This window comes from Squalius cephalus, assembly GCF_949319135.1.
Source record: "Squalius cephalus genome assembly, chromosome: 18".
Taxonomy (NCBI): domain Eukaryota; kingdom Metazoa; phylum Chordata; class Actinopteri; order Cypriniformes; family Leuciscidae; genus Squalius; species Squalius cephalus.
In genome coordinates this window covers 35,119,901-35,143,750 of record NC_137139.1, presented here as the reverse complement: position 1 = coordinate 35,143,750, position 23,850 = coordinate 35,119,901, and the positions used below count along the sequence as shown (strand labels likewise).

The 23,850-nt window shown below is 36.0% G+C and overlaps 2 protein-coding genes across 5 annotated transcripts in view; one reads left to right on the top strand and one right to left on the bottom strand.

The window, feature by feature from the left end:
- Positions 1–314: 314 nt before the first annotated feature.
- mcoln3b (mucolipin TRP cation channel 3b) lies at positions 315–18,777 on the top strand. 2 transcript variants are annotated; one of them, XM_079848307.1, is made up of 14 exons: positions 315–517; positions 2,315–2,532; positions 2,649–2,816; positions 7,296–7,449; positions 7,554–7,632; positions 8,346–8,442; positions 9,809–9,908; positions 10,637–10,749; positions 11,942–12,091; positions 12,711–12,812; positions 14,357–14,479; positions 15,436–15,642; positions 17,318–17,445; positions 18,380–18,777. In XM_079848307.1, exons 2-14 carry the CDS (start codon positions 2,317–2,319, stop codon positions 18,408–18,410), a joined length of 1,668 nt encoding a protein of 555 aa, XP_079704433.1. In that variant the 5' UTR covers positions 315–517; positions 2,315–2,316; the 3' UTR covers positions 18,411–18,777. The 2 variants fall into 2 exon arrangements, with proteins under 2 accessions (XP_079704433.1, XP_079704434.1); XM_079848308.1 differs by lacking the exon at positions 315–517 and adding an exon at positions 1,130–1,213.
- A 1,912-nt stretch (positions 18,778–20,689) lies between these two features.
- Positions 20,690–23,850, bottom strand: part of abcg2a (ATP-binding cassette, sub-family G (WHITE), member 2a) — a 25,144-nt gene continuing 21,983 nt past the window's right edge. For all 3 annotated transcript variants that reach the window (XM_079848293.1, XM_079848294.1, XM_079848295.1), the window contains exons 14-16: positions 22,135–22,224; positions 21,553–21,626; positions 20,690–21,266 (exon numbers count right to left, since the gene is read on the bottom strand). In XM_079848293.1, coding sequence (XP_079704419.1) covers positions 21,116–21,266; positions 21,553–21,626; positions 22,135–22,224 — 315 coding nt within the window. In that variant the 3' untranslated portion in view covers positions 20,690–21,115. The remainder of the gene's footprint in view (positions 21,267–21,552; positions 21,627–22,134; positions 22,225–23,850) is intronic.

Here is a 23,850-nt window from a genome sequence, read left to right as displayed (position 1 = left end):
GTAGCATAAAGAGATAAAAGCCCAAAACTGGTAAATACATTGTCACTCGTAACTTACACATGCAAGCGATCATTACGATTTACCACATGCAATGTTTTTAAAAATATAAATAATCTTAAACCTTACCTCTTAATAATAATAATAATAATAAAGCTTTATGGTGTCACTTTAAAGAGTAAAAACATTATTCCGAGTAAACAGCGTGAAATGTCTCCAAGCATCCGGGATTACAGACGGTTACTATTGGTTACAGAGGCGGAGACTCGTGTGATTGACAGACCGCACAGCCAATCCTCGCGTTGTTTAGCGGTAGCCCCGCCCCCTTCACCTGTTGACTTGCTGGCACTGAGCGCGTCTGAAACACAACGCGGTTCATTTCAGTGGAAATTCGCTTTTAATTCGAATTGATTTCCGATTTTCATCGACTTTATGGAAGTTATCTCAGAATAAAGACATAAATGTGCTCATCTCTCGCCGCTTGAGAACTAATTGACGCCGTTGCCATCTGCTGTAATTGGTGAGTGACTGATGAAATTATGATTTATTGAGCTAATTCTGCTTAAAATACTGTGAACAGCTGCATTTGGTTTGATTTTTGCATGAAATGCTTTGATTTACAGACCTCTGCTCCGTTTTAGACGGCGATAAAACACATCAGGTCGTTATTGAAGCCCATTTCCACCAAATAAGAAAAAAATATATAAATAATGACATAAAAAGTCGAAATTATGACATACTAAGTCTTAGTATGTCAAATTTTAGTTAGTGTCCCATAATATTCACTTAGTATGTCATAATTATGACTTTTTATGTCATAATTTTGACTTTTTATATCATAATTATGACTTTTTATGTCATAATTTCGAGTTTCTATGTCATTTTACAAAAGCGTGATTTTATATGTGCCAGAAATCCTTTCAAATGTGAGTAACCGTGATTTACTGGCATCACAGGGTGTTGTAGTGTCTGATGGCACAGGTATGATGAGGTCACAGGTATGATGAGGTCACATGACGAGTGTCAACTCCTGAATATTTGGTTCATGTTGTTGCATATGCCATTATGTCTGTTTTTACATCTTACAAAAAAACTCTCCTAAAGTAAAAAATATCACCTCCAGGAAGCAAATAGTCATTCATGCTGGAAACCATGTCAGATGACGAGTGTCACGTGACTCAGTCAGACTCAGGAATGTGGATCAATTAATCAGAAGGTGAGCTGGATTCAGTCCATCAGTCTTTGAGAAGTTGAAGAGCAACATTACTGCACGTCTACACCATATTTTTATTAATACTGTCAAGAACGTCTCTCTTCAGGGGTGGAAATGGGGCGTTTTGAGCTTATATCCAAGTTAATATGATCATGTGAAGTTTTAGTGATGTTTTACAAAGCTCATATATGTTCTCTCTGCTAGATTTATATATGCTGATAAACGCCGGCTAGATATCGGTGGTTTCCAGCATGAATGACTATTTGCTTCCTGGAGGTGATATTTTTTACTTTAGGAGAGTTTTTTTGTAACATGTATAAACAGACATAATGGCATATCTAACAACATGAACCAAATATTCATATGAAACGGCATACCATGACAACATTAAGTGTAATTTGGTGTAAAAATGGCCAAAATATTATATATATCATGATTAATCGGATCTAACATAAAAGTTTGTGTGTGTGTGTGTATATATATATATATATATATATATATATATATATATATATATATATATATATATATATATATATATACACATACATACATACACACACAAACTTTTTGTTAGATCCGATTAATTGATTTGACCGCATAAAAAAAAAAATATATATATATATATATAATATTTTATTGAACAATAACACCAAAAACTGATTATTAAAAGGTACTATTTTTTTATCTAACCAACTATAATATACATTTTGTGTCATAATTTTTTTTTTTTTTTTTTTTTTTTTTTAATGAGTGTAATCAGTACATTTAAAATAATTCTCATTCTGGCCAATTATGTTTTTTTTGTTTTTTTTATAAAACAAATTTAAATGAATATGACCTATAAAAGCACATTAAATACAAAAGCTGCTGTAAATAATGCACAGAATATCATCATCATAACACTATAAATGATCTGCTAGAATACACACAAGCAAAGGAATGAAATAGACTTATCCTATATCCATAGTTCATCCTGAATCCGATCTTGGATCCTACATAAGCGTACAAACAACTTGGCATTGTATTGTATGTCCTTTAGGCGAGGAAAAGAAAGAAATGTGAATGCTGTTCTCCATGATGATGATTGCACTGGTGTTTCAGACATGGACGACTCCAGCGAGGCTTATTTATGCATTAATGATCCCAACGGAAACTGGTCCGAATCCCACGCTGTCCTGGATCCGGTGGAGGAGGAGGAGAAGTTCAGGAGGAAGCTGAAGTATTTCTTCATGAACCCCTGTGACAAATACACAGCTCGAGGAAGAAAACCCTGGAAGCTGATCCTGCAGATCCTTAAAATCGCTGTGGTCACCATTCAGGTACTGTAGGAGAGTCACAGTCAGGTGTGATGTTCAAGCAGAATAAAAGCTTTAAAATGGCTGCTTTCTCCTGTGTGTGTGTGTGTGTGTGTGTGTGTGTGTGTGTGTGTGTGTAGCTGGTGTCGTTTGGTCTCAGTAATCAGATGGTGGTTCAGTTTAAAGAGGAGAATCTCATGACGTTCAGGCATCTGTTCCTGAAGAACTTCAGCAGGAGCAGCGCGAACACACACGCCGTTTACACACAGCACGACGTCTACACACACATCGCGTACACCGTGGAGCAGGTGAGAATATACAAATGTTTATGTTTAGAAGTTGCCAAAAGAAAAAGATGCAAAAATGTGTTTTAAATTGCATGTCTTACAGTTTATAAATATTTATACTTAAATGTTGCCAAAAGATGGAAAAGAAATGTATTTTAAATTGCATGCCATATAGTGTATAAATATTTAAATATAAGATTAAATAAAAATTGCACAGATGTATTTTAAATTGCATGCTGTATATAAATATTTATATTTAAATGTTGCCAAAAGATGGAAAATAATGTATTTTAAATTGCATGCCATACATTATATAAATATTTATATTTAGAAGTTGCAAAAGAAAAAGAAGCAAAAACGCATTTTAAATTGCATGCCATATATAAATTATTTTTTTGAGTTGATAAATATAAATTTATATGAAGCCTAAATATAATAAGTTATATTTTAAAGTGCATTTAAAAAGATTAGATTAAATTGCACAAATGTATTTTAAATTGATTTCTATGTAAATATTAATATTTAAAAGTGAACAAACAAAGCAAAAATGAAATTTAAATTGGATTCGATTATATAAATATTTGTATTTAAATGTATCCAAAAGACAGAAACATATTTGAAATTGCTTACCATACAGTATAGAAATATTTATATTTAAAAGTGCACAGATGATGTATTTAAAATTGCATGCCATATATAAAGAATTTTTTTTAAATTTGCCAAAAGATGCAAAAATGGATTTTGGGCCCTATCTTGCACCCAGCGCAATTGACTTTGTACACCGACGCATGTTTCATTCCTATTTTGCACCCGCGCACAGCGGACTTTTCCCTCCACAGAAGCACGTCGGTTAACTAAGAAATACACTTGCGCTTCCGGGGGCGGTTCAGCGCAAAGAGGAGGCGTGTTCAGGCGCAAACGTTCCCTGGTGCTATTTTGCAGGTTTAGAAAACAATTCCGCCACTGACCGAAAAAAAATAGTTTAAAGTCAGTGGCGCGTTATTCATATGCTATTTTAAGGGCGCATGCTTGGCCATAATCAATGTCGCGTGTGCACAACGCGCATGCACTTTGATTCTCTCATCTACACACAGACGCAGCAGTTTTCATTTTTGCAAATCATAGCCTACATTATTACGATAGATAGATAGATAGATAGACAGTTTATTATAAAAGCATTCATCTAGCTTGCACATTTACCCAAATTATCATGCGCCTGTTTAACCGAAGTTAATTTGGGTGTGTTTCTCCATCCCCAACGTCCCTGACGAGAACGTCGGTCTCCTCGGCTGTGAACCGCTCCTGCAAATCCGCCGTTATAATAGGAATCCGCTATAGAACAAGCGTGCCTGCTCTTAAAGGGAATGTGAGATGTCGCCCTGATTGGTTTATTTCACGTTACGCCCAAACCACACCTATGAGTAATGAAGCGACTTCAGACCAACACATTTTAGATTTGCGTCGGGCGCAAGAGTCGTTTATCCCGCCGGTATAATAGCAACAGCGCCCAAGACCCGCCCACAAAGTTACTTGCGTTTTGCGCTTGATACTTGTGTTTCAGATCGTTAAAATAGGGCCCTTTAAATTGTATGCCATACAGAATATAAATATTTATATTTTAAAGTGCACATAAGATAAGATTAAACTGCACAAGTGTTTTTTAAATTGCATGCCATATATATATATACACTCACCTAAAGGATTATTAGGAACACCATACTAATACTGTGTTTGACCCCCTTTCGCCTTCAGAACTGCCTTAACTCTACGTGGCATTGATTCAACAAGGTGCTGAAAGCATTCTTTAGAAATGTTGACCCATATTGATAGGATAGCATCTTGCAGTTGATGGAGATTTGTGGGATGCACATCCAGGGCACGAAGCTCCCGTTCCACCACATCCCAAAGATGCTCTATTGGGTTGAGATCTGGTGACTGTGGGGGGCATTTTAGTACAGTGAACTCATTGTCATGTTCAAGAAACCAATTTGAAATGATTCGAGACATGGTTTATTATCCTGCTGGAAGTAGCCATCAGAGGATGGGTACATGGTGGTCATAAAGGGATGGACATGGTCAGAAACAATGCTCAGGTAGGCCGTGGCATTTAAACGATGCCTAATTGGCACTAATGCCTCGTTTCCACTGAGCAGTACGGTACGGTACGGGACAGTACGGTACATTTCGGGTCTGTTAACCATGATCTGGCTAGCGTTTCCACTGCCAACAGTACTCTTACTTGATAGGCGTGGTGTTTCGATCGACGTCATTTTCGCGCGAAGAAGAACATAGTAAACTACAATGGATGACATACAGCAGATCTTGTTCTTGCTTCTCAACATGTTTGTCACAAGAAGACAAGCGCCGACATTAGGCTTTTCTCAATATCAAGTACGCAAAGTTTGTACTTGCCATGTGCGACTCCTACATGGTACAGCGCGTTCTTAAAAGCGTCACTCAGCTCGCTCTGCTACTCCGGATATCTCTGTTAACTTACTCTGTATGTACATTTTAAGCAACAATAAAACGAAATATGTTATAAAACACCACTCTGCCTCTTTTCGTTTTCATTTAAATAAATTAAACATTATAGGGACACATGTGGTTCATGCGCAACGCATATTGATTATTCACTGCACGATATACGTTATTCTATTTATAACAAAACGAAATTTAAAACACAACCCTAACGTTACCTCTTTTCGTTTAAATAATTTTTTTTTACACATATTCCAGGCAATATATGCATTTGTACAAATGTTGCAATAAATGTCAGTGATAATCTTGTAATAAAAATGACAAGAAACCATATTTATTTTTGTAAAATTTCAGTTTTATCAATAATAGCCTATATAAAAGTTTAAGTAAAGTACAAGAAGCTATACAATAAGAAATAAAGCAAACAATTCAGTCAAATATCCAAATGCAGCGCTCTATAGTCTAACATTACAAGTAAAGTTAAACACAAATAACGTTAACTAAACTTAGCCCTCAGCCAAAACGATTGACAGGGAACTCATTATATATTCACGGGACCAAAGATCGCCCGTTAGGTCTACACAAAACGAATTATATCTTATGTTTAACCACTACCGTCGGAGTCAGCGACGAACGCCGAGGACTAGCCGAGGAAAGGCTCATCCAGCCGGGAAACATGAGCGCCGAGCGCCCGCTGAACGCATGGATCTCACAACCGGGGAAAAAAATAATCATCTTTATAAATAAACCACAGATTTGAGCTTTAAACAACTACATTCTCGCCTGAAAAACTCTTAAAATTACATTTCGTGATACAGTAACAGTAGTATTATATTAAACTTTATATTAAAAAATGGCGCTTCTTATGTTGTCATTCCTCTTGTAGCACGCGCAAGTGACGATTCTCTGTCAACCAATCAACGTCCTGCAGTGAGTCTAGCTCCACCTTTTAGTACCGTTCCACTGTGCTAGGTACCCCAATGGAAGGGTACCTAAAAAGTGGTACGGTACGGTTCGGCATTTTGGTACCATTCACAACTTTTGATAGTGGAAACGCAAATAAATGCGTACCGTACCGTACCGTACCGTACCGCTCAGTGGAAACGAGGCATAAGGGGCCTAAAGTGTGCCAAGAAAACATCCCCCACACCATTACACCACCACCACCAGCCTGCACAGTGGTAACAAGGCATGATGGATCCATGTTCTCATTCTGTTTACGCCAAATTCTGACTCTACCATCTGAATGTCTCAACAGAAATCGAGACTCATCAGACCAGGCAACATTTTTCCAGTCTTCAACTGTCCAATTTTGGTGAGCTTGTGCAAATTGTAGCCTCTTTTTCCTATTTGTAGTGGAGATGAGTGGTACCCGGTGGGGTCTTCTGCTGTTGTAGCCCATCCGCCTCAAGGTTGTGCGTGTTGTGGCTTCACAAATGCTTTGCTGCATACCTCGGTTGTAACGAGTGGTTATTTCAGTCAAAGTTGCTCTTCTATCAGCTTGAATCAGTCGGCCCATTCTCCTCTGACCTCTAGCATCAACAAGGCATTTTCGCCCACAGGACTGCCGCATACTGGATGTTTTTCCCTTTTCACACCATTCTTTGTAAACCCTAGAAATGGTTGTGCGTGAAAATCCCAGTAACTGAGCAGATTGTGAAATACTCAGACCGGCCCGTCTGGCACCAACAACCATGCCACGCTCAACATTGCTTAAATCACCTTTCTTTCCCATTCTGACATTCAGTTTGGAGTTCAGGAGATTGTCTTGACCAGGACCACACCCCTAAATGCATTGAAGCAACTGCCATGTGATTGGTTGATTAGATAATTGCATTAATGAGAAATTGAACAGGTGTTCCTAATAATCCTTTAGGTGAGTGTATATATATAATTATTTGTGTGTGTAGATCCTTGATGTCAATTCAAGCTTAAACAAATGCATCTTTCACACTGGCCTTCCAAAGTTTAAGATTCTCAAAAAAAATGAAATCATAAAAGGTCATTTTTCCCCCCTTGCAGTTTCTAATGTTGCCGAGCATAACGGTGGGCAACCATGAGTATGAGAAGAGCGGTGAGGTCTACACTCCTCTCAGCATCTGTCAGCAGTTCTACCACAACGGCAGCCTCTCTCCAGCCAACGAGAGCTTCCGCATCGACACTCATGTGGATGAAGGTGTGCGTGTGTGTGTGTGTGTGTGTGTGTGTTGTGACGAGAACGTGCTCAAACACCTTCACATGTACAGAACCAATCCTGCGTCTTCTGTTGGTTTCTTCCAGAATGTAAGCTGATTTACCCACGACAGCCCTTCTCAACTCGCAAAGCAAACCCACTCAACTTCACTCTGCACTTCGAGAGGTATCGCCTCTAGAGAAAACATGTCGAATGCAGGGTTGTTGTTATTAACTGAAACCAAAACTAAACACATATATATATATATATATATATATATATATATACTGTATATGTATATATATATATATATATATATATATATATATATATATATATACCGTGTATATATATATATATATATATATATATATATATATATATATATATATATACTGTATATATTTTCAGTATTTGAAATAAAATACAATAAACTTCTTTTATTTCCGCTAGCTGCCAAGGCAACATCTCTGTTTTTTTGTTTAAAATAACTAAAACTTAATAAAAACGTATTAAATATCAAAATATTTACAAACTATAATAGTATATCAGTGATACTTTGTGATTTTGTAGTGTACTAGTATATTTTATATCTTGTATATTGTATTTTGAATATTGTATGTTCAGTTTATTGTTTTAATGTTTTTTTAGTACGTTTAATTTTTAATGTTATTTTTATGCATTTACTTTTTACTTTTACATTGTATCCTTTTCTGTGCAATGCACTTTGAGAAGTAACATTTGAAGGCGCTATATAAAATAGTTTTTTATTATTATACTAAAAAAGCAGTGTATTAAATCAAATATGTATGTAAATATTACCCATACTTTTGTACAGATCTTTAGAAAAAGCCCAAATGTAAGTTTGTTGAATCAGTTTGTGTGTTTGTGTTCGTCAGGTTGTTGGCAGTGACTGTAAAGTTCACTCTGAAATCCATTAACCTGGAGACGGTTCAGTATCACGAGCTTCCAGACTGTTACGTCTTCAACATTATGGTATGTCACATGACCTTTCAGTTATTATTACATTATTGCTCATCTCCGACATTTGTCTCAGTTTCCTCTTACATTCATAAACTCATGAGTGGGATCAAGGATTCTCAGCTGGGAAAGTTTACAGGTTTTTCCTTTATTGAACATGTGACCATCGCCCTGTTTCCAGAAAAATAATTCTACAGTGTTTCTTGATCATCAAATCATCATATTAGAGTGATTTCTGAAGGATCATGTAACACTGAAGACTGGAGTAATGATGCTGAAAATTTAGCTTTGATCACAGGAATAAATTACACTTTACTATATATTCACATAGAAAACTATGGAAGCTTGTTTCCGCCACAGAGTGAAAAATAAAAAAGGTAATTGCGACTTTTTAATCTCACAATTCTGACTTTTTCTTTCAGGTTATAAAGTCAGAATTACGTGATATAGTCACAATTGTGTGTTATAATGTCAGAATTATGAGATATAAACTCGCAATTGCGAGAAATATACTTGAAATTCTGACCTTTTTTTTTTCTCAGAATTGCATGTTTATATCTCACAATTCTGACTTTATAATACGCAATTGCGTGTTATAAAGTCAGAATTGTGAGATAGAAACTATTCTGAGGTAAAAAAAAAAAAAGTCTGTCTTTTTTTCCCTTATAATTGGACCTTATATCTCACAATTCTGAGAAAAGATGTCAGATATAATAGATGCGAGATATAAACTCACAATTATGTGTTATAAATCAGAATTGCGTGAAATAAAGTCGCAATTGCGAGAAGAAAAGTCAGAATTCTGACTTTATATCTCGCAATTCTGACTTTATAAGACGCAATTGCGACGTTATTTAACGCAATTCTGTCTTTATATCTCGCAATTCTGACTTTATAAGATGCAATTGCGACTTTATTTAACGCAATTCTGACTTTATATCTCGCAATTCTGAGAAATAAAGTCAGAATTGCGAGATGTAAACTCGTAATTGTGAGATATAAAGTCGCAATTATCTTTTAAAATGTTTTATTGTGTGGCGGAAACAAGCTTCCATAGAAAACAGCTGTTTTACAGTGAAAAACACGTCTTTGTTTTCGAGAACTGAATGAACGGTTTGGGAAATTGGGCCATCTACACCAGTTACAGTGTGTCAGCAATCGAGAAAAACTCTAATATTTCACAGTATTTCTGTTTTTTACTGTAATATTTTTAATCGAAAGCAGCTTTGTTGAGCATAACAGACTTCTTTTAAAAACTTAAATTCTTAATGATTCTGATCGTTTGAACGCTAGTATAAATAAAAATAAAGCGCTATAAACGTCTGTTTTTTGTGTGTGTGTGTGTGTGTGTGTGTGTGTGTGTTCTTTTTTTAATGAGCAGATAACCTTTGACAACAAGCCTCACAGTGGGAGAATCGGGATTGACCTGGACAACGATGTGCAGATCAATGAATGCAGTGACTGGACCGTGACCGGTGCATGTGAGTCTTTCCCGATTCTCCATTGTTTACAAATCCCTTTTTTTTTCACAAAGATTCATTTCTGTTGTGCAAAACACTTAAACTCATTTATTAAAAGGAAAAGTTTGTATTTAGCATTTAAGAAAGTATTCCTATGAAACGTAGAGCAGACTTGGAGAAAATGGGATTTGGACAGTCTCCGACACTTCAGCTTTAATAATCACTTGATTATTTTGACACAGTGATAAAAAAATTAACCAGATGGAAAAAGTTAAAGAGCTTGATGTTGGGCTGGAATGTTTTCATGAAAAATTAACATTCGCTCCAACCAATCAAGTTAAATGTAAAATTCCCTCGATTGTGATAAGAGAAAAGTTTTGGATATCTTTTTTTATCACTCCATAAATCCAAAAATACTGTCGACAAACAAAAAAAGAAACATTTTCGCCATGTTTTAGGAATAAAATATTATATAAATCAGTGTGAGTGATATATGAACAAACCCTTCAGAATATAGACAGAAATAAATCTGTAAGTTTTGGTGTTTATAACTGCAGCTGAAGTGGAGGACAAACTCTTTAAAGATATGTAGCGTAATCAAAATCTAGAGATGCAAATAGAAAAAGTGCAATAAAATAAACACTTAAATGTGTATTTTGGATATTTTCTTTCCACTGGTCTGAAACACCACGTTATGAAAAGTGTTTACGCACTTCAGACTGATTTTAATGAATGTTTTTTGTCTGTAGCCCCGAGGGACATGTACATTATGGTTCTGTTTGACATAATGGTCATTCTGATTCTGCTGCTGTCGCTGCTTCTCTGCACGCGCTCGGTGAAAGCTGGAGTCCTGCTGCAGTTCGTGAGTTAACAAGAAATCACTTACCAAAAAACACAAAAAAATGCTTTTCTTACTCAGTATTTTTGTCTTGTTTCCAGTCCAAATATCAAACATTTCTTAAATCAAGATGCATTTACTAAAGTAGTAAAATGACATAAGATATTAAGTCCTGTTTTCTGTGGAAATAAATAAAAATTAATTGAGTTTTTGCTTAAAACAAGCAAAATTATCTGCCAATGGGGTCAGAAAAATATAGTTTCTGTTTGAATTAAGATTATTTTTCTGACCCCTTTGGCAGATAATTTTGCTTTTTTTAAGCATCAACTCGCTTAATTTTGATTTATTCCCCCAGAAAACAAGACTTAATATCTTATGTCATTTTACTCATCTAGTAAATGCATCTTGATTTAAGAAATGTTTGATATTTGGACTGGAAACAAGACAAAAATACTGAGTAAGAAAAGCATTTTTTGCAGTGTGCATGGCTGAATGTCTGAGCTGCTGTTTTCTATGCAATGAAAGTGGAAGGCGATTTATATGGTCAAGCTCTAAAAAGGTCAAAAACTTGCCATAAAGTGTCATAAAAGTTTATATTCCTAGTCATGCTATGTTTTCTCTGAGTGACTTTGAATATAGGGCACACTAAAAAAAAAAAAAAAAAAAAGTATTTGAATTGCATATAAAATACAGTTTTACAAAAATAAATGATGAATGGGATGCGTATTTGTCAATCATACATGAATGATTTCTGAGGTCAGATTTCTGTAATAGCACTAATAAACTGAAAGTGTTTTAAATCCACTAAAATCAGTGCATTTATCATCATTAAATCCAGTTTATTTCAATCTCATACATTTCAACTACTTAAATGTTACTTGAATATCCACACATTGTGAAAACAATTACTTTTATTTACCTGGATAAATTTAATTTTCTCAATGACTAGATTTATGCTGATTCTAAGCCATTTGAAAATATGATTTAAATAGAATCAAATATATGTAAATAATACACAAATAAAAAATGCATCTCATTAAATTGGTTTATTTTAAAATTCCAAATGAATGGAATTATTATTATTATTATATGCATTTCAAATTAATTGTAATTGTAGGTCTTAATATTTTTTTGAGGCCATGGAAAACTTTTATGATCATTTTATTTGTAGAGCATCAAAATTCAGTCAGTAATGTAATGTTCACCTGTTCTTTAGGAATACGCAGCGTTCTTCTCCCGTCGTTACAGCAAACGCGTGTCCTTCTCCGACCGTATGGAGTTCATTAGCGGCTGGTATATCCTCATCATCGTTAGTGACGTCCTCACCATCACAGGCTCTCTGCTGAAGATCGTCATCCAACTCAAGGTGAGAAACCATCCTGAAGATCACATGCAACTGCCTTTTGTTAAATAAACATGTCTAAACAGGCAGATTTGGGGTCAGTAAGATTTTGTTTTCAAGATATTAATACTTTTATTCAGCAAGGAGGTGTTAAATTGATCAAAAGTGACAGTAAACACGTTAAAAAAGTTCTAAAAGATTTCCATTTTAAATAAATGCTGTTCTTTTGAACTTTCTATTCATGAAAGAATCCTGGAAAATAAAATGCATCATGGTTTCCACCAAAAATATGAGCTGTTTTCAACACTGATAATAATCATAAATGTTTCTTGAGCATCAAATCATCATATTAGAGTGATTTGTGAAGGATCATGTGACACTGAAGACTGTAAGTAATGAAGTAATGATGAAGTAATGATGCTGAACATTCAGCTTTGATCACAGGAATAAATTACACTACTATATATTCACATAGAAAAATTACAATTATTTTAAATTACAGTATTGCTGTATTTTTGATTGAATAATTGCAGAAATGGTGTTAGCTGTTAGTGTCATCAATCTGAACCTCTTAATCTTTTGCATGACATTGTTAAATCAGTGAAATGACTCGTTAGCGCTCCTCCTGTGTGTGTTTCCTCAGGCCATGGCGAGTTATGACCTGTGCAGTATCCTGCTGGGCACCGGCACCATGTTCGTGTGGATCGGCGTCTTACGCTTCATGGGATACTTAAAAAAATACAACGTACGACCTGCTCATTCTCAGTTCTCACTGCAGTTTTCAGGAGACTGAAGAGAAATAATTGGTTTGGCCAGTCTCGAGTCGCATGGGTTTATCTGTGGCAATAGCCAACAATACATTGTACAGGTCAAAATTATAGATTTTTCTTTTATGCCAAAAATCATTAGGATATAAAGTAAAGATCATGTTCCATGAAGATATTTTGTAAATTTCCTACAGTAAATATATAAAACATGTATTTCTGTGAGTGAATGCAGCACAATCGCCAACATAAATGAACAACTTTAAAGGAGATTTTCTCAATGTTTCGATTTTCTAATAGTTGCATCTCAGCCAAATATTGTCCTATCATAACAAACCACACATCAATGAAAAGCTTATTTATTCAGCTTTCAGATGATGTATAAATCTCAATTTCAGAAAATTGACCCATGTGACTGGTTTTGTGGTCCAGGGTCACATTTCTGCTTCTTGCAACATGAACGCTGTATTGAAATCCTTTGTAGTATTGTATATTATTAAGAAAAATGTCATCATCTTCTGCTGAGATATGGTGTGTTCACATCATATTTAAATGACTGTAATTGGGCTTTTAAGTAGTAAAAACGCTTAAGTTGTAATGCTATAAAGACTTAATCTTGTGATGTGTTCTAAGAACGCCAGCGTCTTCTGCAGTTAAGTAGTTAAATCTACACTAATTACCCATTTAAATTTTATTTTAGTTGATTTTTACCTTGTGTAGTTTGTAGTTAAGAGCAATTAGTGGTGAATATTTACATTTAATAGCACTTTACAGTACGGTTTCATTAGTTAACATTAGTTGACTACATTAGTTAACATAAAATAACAATGATCAATACTTCTATAGTGTTTATTAATCTTAATGTTAATATTAACATTTACAAAGTTTCATAAATGCTCTAGAAATGCTTTTAATGAATAAAGTAATTTTAACAAATGAGGCCTTATTGTAAGGTTTCTATTATCAATATTTTTATAAAAAAGTGAAAAATTGTTTTATCCAATTTGTTTTGCTATAGAAATAAATTATTTAATGCATGAGCCATGAAGTAATTTTAACAAATGAGGCCTTATTGTAAGGTCTCTAATATTATAAATATTTTTATTTTAAAAAAGTGAAAAATAGTTTTATCCAATTTTTTTGCTATAGAAATTAATTATTTCTATTTATCAGTATGCTGGTGGACTTGCATTTGTTCCTTCAGCAAAAGCACATGAACTTTTTTATTAACTAACATTAACAAAGGTTCATAAATGCTCTAGAAATACATTATTTAATGCATGAAGTAATTTAAACAAATGAGACCTTATTGTAAGGCTTCTAATATTATCAATAATTTTATTTAAAAAAAGTTAAATTGTTTTATCCATTTTTTTGCCATAGAAATGGATTATTTCAGTCTATTATCAGTATGTTGGTGGACTTGCATTCGTTCCTTCAGCACAAGCACATGTAGTTGTGTTGGTGTAAGTGATTGCGCCCTCTGTTGACTGTGATGTGTAACTGCTTGTATTTGATTGGTCAGATTCTCATCATCACTCTGCGAGCGGCGTTCCCCAACGTCATCCGCTTCAGCTGCTGTGCCGCCATGATTTACCTCGGGTACTGTTTCTGTGGCTGGATCGTGCTGGGACCCTACCACACCAAGGCAGGTCACTGGCATCACACTGGGTTTCAAAGGGGTGGTTGATCATGATTTGACTTTTCTAACTTTAGTTAGTGTGTAATGTTGCTGTTTGAGCATAAACAACATCTGCAAAGTTACAACGCTCAAAGTTCAAAGCAAAGGGAGATATTTGCTTTTACAGAAATCATTTTTTATGGACTACAACAAACGGCTGGTAGAGACTACACCACATCACTAACCCTGAAATTTACATAAACCACGCCCCCGCAACAAAGGGCTCTATATGGCTCTGTTAAGGAGCTCTTGAAGCTCCGCCCCCTATGCCGGCAGCAGCAGCTCATTTGCATTTAAAGGGACAGACACAAAACGGTATAACTCTATATTTCAAATGCACACAATGAATTGACAGGATTTTGTCTTGTCAAGATGAAAAATTGATGCTGAAAATTGGACGAGTGAGAACAGTCTCACGCCTTGATCAAACAGGATCAGGCTATTTAATGTTCTCTCAGTATTAGTGTAACATGGAGGAAAACTAATATTGGCTTCTGGGTGATAGATAAATAAATATGGAAAAAATCGATTTGTGGCTTTTCAGAATCATGTTTTAAAAGAACATGTGCCCAGCCATCCTGATGTGTGTGTTGTTGGATTGTTTTGCCCAGCCGTCTTGATGTGGGTGTTGTGTGTGTTGTTGGATTGTTTTGCCCAGCCGTCCTGATGTGTGTGTGTGTGTTGTTGGATTGTTTTGCCCAACCGTCCTGATGTGTGTGTGTGTGTGTTGTTGGATTGTTTTGCCCAGCCGTCCTGATGTGTGTGTTGTGTGTGTTGTTGGATTGTTTTGCCCAGCCGTCCTGATGTGTGTGTGTGTGTGTTGTTGGATTGTTTTGCCCAGCCGTCCTGATGTGTGTGTGTGTGTGTTGTTGGATTGTTTTGCCCAGCCGTCCTGATGTGTGTGTTGTGTGTGTTGTCCTCAGTTCCGGACGCTGAATGTGGTTTCCGAGAGCCTGTTTTCGCTCATCAACGGCGACGACATGTTCGCCACCTTTAAGAACATGCAGCAGAAGAGTTACGTGGTGTGGCTCTTCAGCCGCTTGTATCTCTACACGTTCGTGTCTCTGTTCATCTACATGGTGCTCAGTCTGTTCATCACGCTCATCACCGACACCTACGACACCATGAAGGTGAGAGAGCGCTGAAGCATTCACTTCATTCACTTCATTCAGTTACAGCGCTTTTCACAACACACACCGTTTCAGAGAGTCCACATTACAGTCTACACTGATCTGTCATCAGAGGAAACTGTCTGAGTTATGTATTTCAGAGATGACCATATACAAAATCACAGTTAGCGAAAAATGTACATTTAAACAATGTAATAATTTAATGCAGAAACAATGAGCTCATTGAAGTAGTGAATACTAGTTTGTTAACGCATGATTATGGCTTTTAGAAACATGTAGCATTGGTGCGTGTAGATTCAGAGTTTGCCGCTGAAACATCCGTTATCAGCAGCGATATATTCTAGTGTAGCCTTAAAGGCACAATATGTAACTTTTTTGCTTTAAAAATAGCAAAAATCACTATATCTGTTATATATATTTTTTTTGTTGTGTACTTACATTATCCCGACTGTTTCCAACAACTTTCAAACCAGGAGAAATTTGTAATTTAATTTGAGAAACATTTCGTTTCATTTTTTCTGTTTTGTCGCCGTCAATGGCGTCATATCCGCGTTGTCCCTGGTTTCCGCTCGTATTGCCATGGCAACCAGAGCTCTCTGATAGTAACCAAGGCGACAGACGTGGACAATGTAGTTCGCAATGTCTATCTGCACGCTGTTGTTGTTTCGTTCAAACATTATGGACCATGGCAAGCAGACTTTGGCTAAAAAAGGAGAACTAAAACGAGAATCAATTCAGCGCGGTGTTTTCGAGATGGAGAGAGCTCCCATAGACAGTATATAAACGAGAGCTCCACGTCCGAGACTTTACCGCTCCTACATGTACTTTATTAAACAGGTGAGCACATTTACATAAAACTAATCAATGTTATATAGTTCAACAATGATAAAATGTTAGAATATGATCTGTATGTTATTCTAATGTTGATCTAGCTTACTGCTAGTCTCATACAGACAGACTAACACATACATTTCAACACACTCAAATGCAGTTTAGTGTGCTAGTGTAACGTTAGACCAGGTGAAACAGCGCTGCGTTACCTCACAAGTTTAATTTGTCTAATAAACTGACCTGTGAGTTGTAATTCTGCATGTGTAGTTCGATAGAATGAAATGTCCATATTCCTTTTATATCCGCGGGACTCGCGTCGCGTGTGGAGCTGATAGCTGTCTCTTAGCAATCCCGAACTGCTTCATATCACAGTCATGATAAAAGCATCGATGTATTCACTCATCCATAAACATTATTACATCGGTCGGCTTGACGTTGACGACAAGATCCATAATTCTTAGCAAATGTTGCGTCATCAATCTACGCCTTTGTTATTGTAAATAGGTTAGCGACCCCTAGTGGCGAAAAATCCCATACTGTCCGTTTAATGATGAAAGAATAGAAGAGTGTAAAATAAGAGTTTATTGACCTGCTGGAACTTGAAGTGATTTTGGACTGATGTGGTTGTGAGTGCAGTGTGCTTGCAGAGACTCCGCCCACAATCTCTTCTGATTGGCTGATATTTTGGATTGTTTTTATCGCTGAAATCTTATCACATTGCATGCTTTATGCAAATGAGCTCAGTTGTGATTGGCTAGCCTCTTGACATGAGAAATAAGTTTAAATGCTTTTCTTACTATATATGCTATTTCATGCGACTGATTGTTTAGTAATTTGTGTTTAGCATCAGCGTTTGGACGGAGAGCCCGTGTCAGATCTCCAGGCGTTCATCATGCAGTGTAAAGACCCTCCAGAATCGGGACGCTTCAGTGTGAACGAGACCAGATTCCTGATGTGCTGCAACTCACACAGGTGAACACACACATCGTCTATCCACATGGGAAAATAGTTTGAAAATGATGATTGACAATTGTTTGTCATGAATTATTATATTTGCAAAAGTTCTTTGAACATCATTACCCTCATCCTTCCCTCGCGGGTCAAAATGACCCGAAGCCCTAAAATTATACTTAATTTTTTTTTTTGTCCAGAAAGCTTATTTTATTTCACTTTGGTTTATTAAAAACAAATTAATGCACATTTTTGGGGATTTTTTTTTTTTGTTATTTTATTTACCTTTAAATTACTAGATTTGATCAATAAATAATAAATAAATACTAATTTAAGCACGTTCCTCACATTCTTTCAACTTGAATTCAAAATAACACAATTTCATGCATAACCCTTTTAATTCAGCTCATCTTACATTGTGGAAAAATAATAATATAAGATGATATTTCATGACTCTAGATGTCCTTATATATCTATGAGTAAATGAGCTGTTCCTCTGGGTCCTAAAGCCAGTTCACTTCAGTCTGCATTCAGATACACATGTAGACATTATACAATCATTTTTTGGTCAACTTTTAGTTTGAATTTTGAGCATTTTTATGTTTTTCTATGTGTACTGAAGCATTCCTCACATTCCATTCATTCCTAAGGGGTCAAATCGACCCGAGACTGAAGGATTTGTTACTTTTTTTAAAAACTTCACAAAACTCCTCAAATCCATTAATTTTGAGTGTGTATTCGTGGTTCAAGTGCGACAACAGTCCTGGGGTCTTGGACACCTCTGATGAACACTCAATTTTTTAAAAAAATTCAAAAATGATTTCCGGGTCAAAATGACCCGAGGGAAGTTAAAGCTCTTTTGTGTGTGTGTGTGTGTGTGTGTGTGTGTGTGTGTGTGTGTGTGTGTGTGTGTGTGTGAGTTAGTAAAGGTGATATTGGTGTGTTTGTGACGCAGGACGTACGGCTCTGATGACGACGCAGACTGACCAGGACTTCACAACGATTGTGATGAGTTTGGATTGAAAGGGAAAATATCTGTATTATTAAGTATATATAAATATATAAAAAGCTAATGAATGTCACATCTGTCTAAACTCACTTTTGTTTAGGACATTCTAGATCCTCTCCACTTTATGAAAGATTGTAAATTAGTGTAATTATTATTATTTATTGTGAATATTTTGTTCAGTTGCACTGGGGGACATACTGAATATGGGTAAAGAGAAAAATATATATTTTCAGACCAGCTTCCTATATTTCCTGTGTCACATTAACATTGTGCTGTTTGTGTTTATAATGAAATGTTTCACCTTTTTATTTTTGAAAGCTTCAGATGAAATAAAATTTTGATACCCGACAGACATGTTTCAGGGGAGTAATTTTATGTAGTCAGGTCTCATTTATAAATATAAAAATATATTTATAGCTTCTGAGAAAGTACAATATGAATCATGTTTGTGAAATACTTTTGAGAATTGTATCAGTAAATATTATTTTTGACTAACATCAGTGACCTCAACAGAGATTAACATTTAATTAACACTGATATGATGGAACTGATAACCAAAAAAGTAAATATTACTAAGGTTGGTTTAACGTATTGAATGTAGGTTTTATATCTGAATTATAGGAAGTATAAAGGGGTCAAGATGACATGGATTTTTTTAATTTTATTTGAATGTTCCATGAGGTTCACTTATGTTACTAAAGTTTTTTGCACAAAAAACTAATAATATGCTGAAAAACGATTATTTTCAACCCTCTGTCTGAAATGATTTGTTTTTAATGCGCGGCTCCTTTAAGGCTTCAGTAAACGCCCACTGTTCTGATTGGCTAACGACTTCACTGCACAGGAAACAGTCTCACTCGCTATTGAAAACATGACGCCATTAAAGGTCCCGTTATATGCCCCTTTTCACAAGATGTAAAATAAGTCTCTGATGTCTCCAGAGTGTGTATGTGAAGTTTGAGCTCAAAATACCCCACAGATCATTTTTTACAGCATGTTTAAATTGACATTTTTTGGGGCTCAGAAAAACGAGCTGTTTCAGTGTGTGCCCTTTAAATGCAAATGAGCTGCTGCTGGACGACACAGGGGGCGGAGCTTCATGAGCTCGCGCTCAGTCTGTCAGGAAAAATTCATCTCACGGAATGATGATAATATCAGAAACTTTCAGTAACGGTGTTCATTTCGAGTCGGACAATAATGCCTACAGAGTCAGAGTGCTGTATAGAGATGAAACAGGTATGGTTTAGTAGTTTAATTACGGTTATTATAACGTATTTGTCATCTGCTTGTAGGCTATGTATCCATTATTTATTAATAGCCTACAAGTCTGCTGTCTGAATGATGATCAAACATGTACTGATGAGTTTAATAAAGTTTATTGTACATCACACAAAAGATGAAGCGTCAGTTTTACTTCAGAAAATCACCGTAAGAGCTGAGTAAACACAGTAGCCTAAGTTATAAGAAGTGCGCAAGTAGCCAGTAGAGTTGAGGGAGCATTCCTGTGGGCGGAGGATAGTCAAGAAACGGTTCTGGTGATGTCACTAATGCAGGATGTAGAGGGGTGTAGTCCAATCGAGCCGTTTTTTGTAGTCAACTTCTGTTAAATAAAATATCTCGCTTGGCATTGAACTTTGAGCTTTATAATTTTACAGATATTATTTATGCTCTAACAGCAACATTACACACTAACTAAAGTTTGAAACATGGGATCACGCAGAACGGGACCTTTAAAAGCATCATTTACAGACGAAGCATTATGAATGATTTACTGAGGGTTTGTGATGCCGCTTCTGTCAGATAAATACAGTCTCTGCTTCATCTGTCAACAGAAGTTTCTCTGTCAACTCTCCATTACACTGTGTCTCAGTCAAACGCTCCGAACAAACATATAATCCTGCGATCCGGGACGCCATTAAAATAAACCATCCACATGTTTCTGATCTCCTGAAGTACAGACTCAAACCAGCCGTTTAAACTGGACAAACGTTCTTTCACTCTTTCATTTAAGTGACTGAACACCAGTGGGCGGAGCCTGTGAGTTCAGTGGGCGGGGCCTATGGTGTGATGATTGGTCAATGTCTTGCTCTGGAGGCGGGCATATGCAAATGTACGATGTCACAGATCCTGCAATATCAAAACAAGCTGTTTCTGGAGCTTTATTAAATTAATGCTTTGTTTAAATGGAGGACATTTTAATCTCTGAAACTTGCAGGATGTTTTCACCGTACAAAGACCTTTTATATGCCAAAAGATCAAGGCAAATTTTTATTCTCATGTCCCCTTTAGACATGAATAGCCTAAAATGACTGACAAACAATATGAACATTTGTTTTTATTAAACAGTTCTCTTAAAAAAAAGTCAAAAGTATTTATTTTTATTTTAACAAAATATATAAATGAAATATTACAGAAATATTCGTATAGTCTCATAGAAAACATGTGCACCAAACAAAATGAACAAGTGTCAAACATTGGCAAAGCTAAGATATTTATGACATTTTTTTATGCATTTTTGTTCTAGAACAAAACACCTGAGCACAGTTAACGCTAATAATAATTTCCATCAGCAGGACTTGATTATATGTATTTGTATGACTTCAGCATACGATGATTGGTTCCGTGTGAAAACGGCGTCTTGTGATCAAGTTTGGAGTGTATTAGGAAGACGATGAACTGAGTTTATGTGAATTTCTTGATGAAGCGCAGCTTGAGGTAAGCAATGACCAGGAAAATGAAGGTCATGATTCCCAGAGCCAAGTGATTCTGCCACAAACCCCAGGCTGAGTAATCGATGCCTTGCTCCTGCAGGAACTCCTCGCCTGAGGTACAACTGCAATGAGGAGAAGCAGGAGAAACATGTGAGTGTCGGGAGCAAAAGCACTGTAGGATTATAGATTATTAATAAGATTTAATATTAATTCTGTTACATCATGTTAACTCTATTAAAGTCCCCCTGTGGTGAACATCGAGCTTTTAATGTTGTTTATATGTCTATGAGGTGTTTTTAATATGAATTTACACGTGGGTTGTCTAGTCGACACGAATGTTGAAAAATGCTCTTCAGAAACACTACGGGTGACGACACGCTCATGTTATTTTACAGTCTTCATACTCACACTGGCTCTGGCGTGCCGGTCGTGTTCCTGGTGTCACAGAACCTGAGGCTGGTGAACTCGTTGATTTCCAGAGCCTGAAACAATCATCATCAACCATGAATAAACATAATTTCTTCTGCATTCAACAAATCAAACAGAATGTTTTTAGTGTCAGGGTTCTTATACTTCCAAAAAAAAAAAAAAAAAAAAAAATGTTGCTTGAACTTGAAGTCAAATCTTTTTGAAAAGTTTTTTTTTTTTTCACCAACTTACCATTTAGTTCACCTTCATGTACTACAATGACTACAACTGAAATCAACATTAATACAAACTGGATGAGTAAAGTTTGATGAGTCTTAAATACGTTTGAGTGAAATAACATGTTTTAGCATGTTGTTAACATGATTTAACCTGTTGCTAGAATGAATTAACATTGCTTTGTCAAGCCAACTTAACATACTTAAAACAATTTTTAATATATTTAAAAAATACTTCTACATATTTTTAACATCTAGTCTCTCAATGCTAGTAAAAGGACACTGAGTGTCAGAGAAACTGAATGCCATGGACAGTTTGAGACCCCAGCTCTGATTGGACACTCACAGCGAGACCGTAACGAGGAATACTGAAGTACTTCAACCAGTTCAACCAGTCAGCCACACTGGGGAGATTCACCAGCAGCCCAGAGAAGATCTACACACACACACACACACACAAGGAGAAGTAACAAACAATGTTAAACTAAACACAAATGTATTTATATTAACATTACATGCATTTTATGCCCTAGATCAGCCAACATCATACAGCTGATATACACTCTGAACACTGATGTCCTTTATTCTTTTATCTTTAAATAATTCTACAATTTATATTTATAGCCATACCAATAGCCGATTATTCAGAATGATATCTGCTGATACCAATAGTCTGATTTTTCTTAAAGTCCTCCTGTAGTCAATAATTTTATTATAATATTATATAATTTTAAAACTCATCTCTGATCACCAAAATGACATATTTAAAAGTTTTTTCCTCCGGGCCTTAAAATATCTTGAATGTAACTCGACACCCTTGCCTCATTTAGTATGCGCGCTTCTATGAATATGCAAATAAGCCCCGCCTCCACTCATGGTTTAATGTTGTTTATGTGTCTATGTGGTGTTTTTAATATGCTTTAAGTCAAACCATGTGTAAGTTCATAAGTCGACACCATTGCTGAGTATTTCCTCCTTAAAACTGCAGTGAACCAAAGACAGTCTCAAAAACACACTTTGAAATCGCTGGTGTTTCTGACGTCACAAACTACCTTGCAACCAATCAGATCAACGTGTGATCGTCAACCAGTGGATCTCTGAGCTGAGTGAGTGAGTGGAGGTGGGGCTCATTTGCATATTCATAGAACCACGAATACTAAATGAGGCAAGGGTGTCGAGTTACATTCAAGATGTTTTAAGGCATGAAGGAAAAAACGTTTAAATACGTCATTTTGGTGATCAGAGATGAGTTTTAAGGGATAAAATAATAGACTACAGTGGGGCTTTAAAGCCGTTGTTTTTAATTGTTAATGCGTTATTGTCACGAAACTTCCCCTAAACTCAACACAAGAGAGATGGCCAATGGCCGATTGTTCAAATAATTGCTTTTATCCTCCGATACCGATTATTGTCCGATATGTCTGTGCATCCCTAATATATGTAGTGGCTAAAAGTGATGTCTTTATTCAAATATTATTCAAAATTTGTTACAGATTTTTGTAAGTATATCGCTAGTTGCCCAGGCAGCAGCAACATAGAGTCAGTCCAGATCCGGCCCGTTCACACCGAGAACGATAACTATAAAGATATAGTTCTAAAAATCGTTCCCCATATTAAAGAATAGCAGAGTTCACACCACAGCTATAACAATAACAATATGAGGAACGATATCGTTGGGATCACTTTCAGAAAGATTTTTTTCCCAGCTGTCAAACGATAAAACACTGACAGCCAATCAGAATCCACTAGAATTTAAAGGGCTAGCGCATTTAAAATGGCAGACGACATCGAGCCCATTTTCAAGAAAATGGATAAGGACAACAATCGTTCATACCCTCAGAATAAATGGTGAGAAGTATAGCCTCAGGTTTCCAGTGCTCGTTTTGACAACACTAGCCGCGTTTCCATTACCTTTCAAATTGCGCAAATTGAAATTGCGAATTGAAAATACGCCCAATGGAAACACGTCAATTTCAAAAAAGTTTTTCCGCTCGCATGAGGGGATTTTTCAGGCAATTCGAAAAACAAATATTTCGCAAAACTGCAATGGAAACAGTTTTTG

Bases quoted from the DNA above. Each gene is read 5' to 3' on its own strand.
- mcoln3b (XM_079848307.1), top strand. From the start codon at position 2,317: ATGGACGACTCCAGCGAGGCTTATTTATGCATTAATGATCCCAACGGA. The intron at 12,092-12,710 runs GTGAGAAACCAT...GTGTTTCCTCAG, and splicing joins AGATCGTCATCCAACTCAAG to GCCATGGCGAGTTATGACCT. The intron at 15,643-17,317 runs GTGAGAGAGCGC...ATTTGTGTTTAG, and splicing joins ACACCTACGACACCATGAAG to CATCAGCGTTTGGACGGAGA.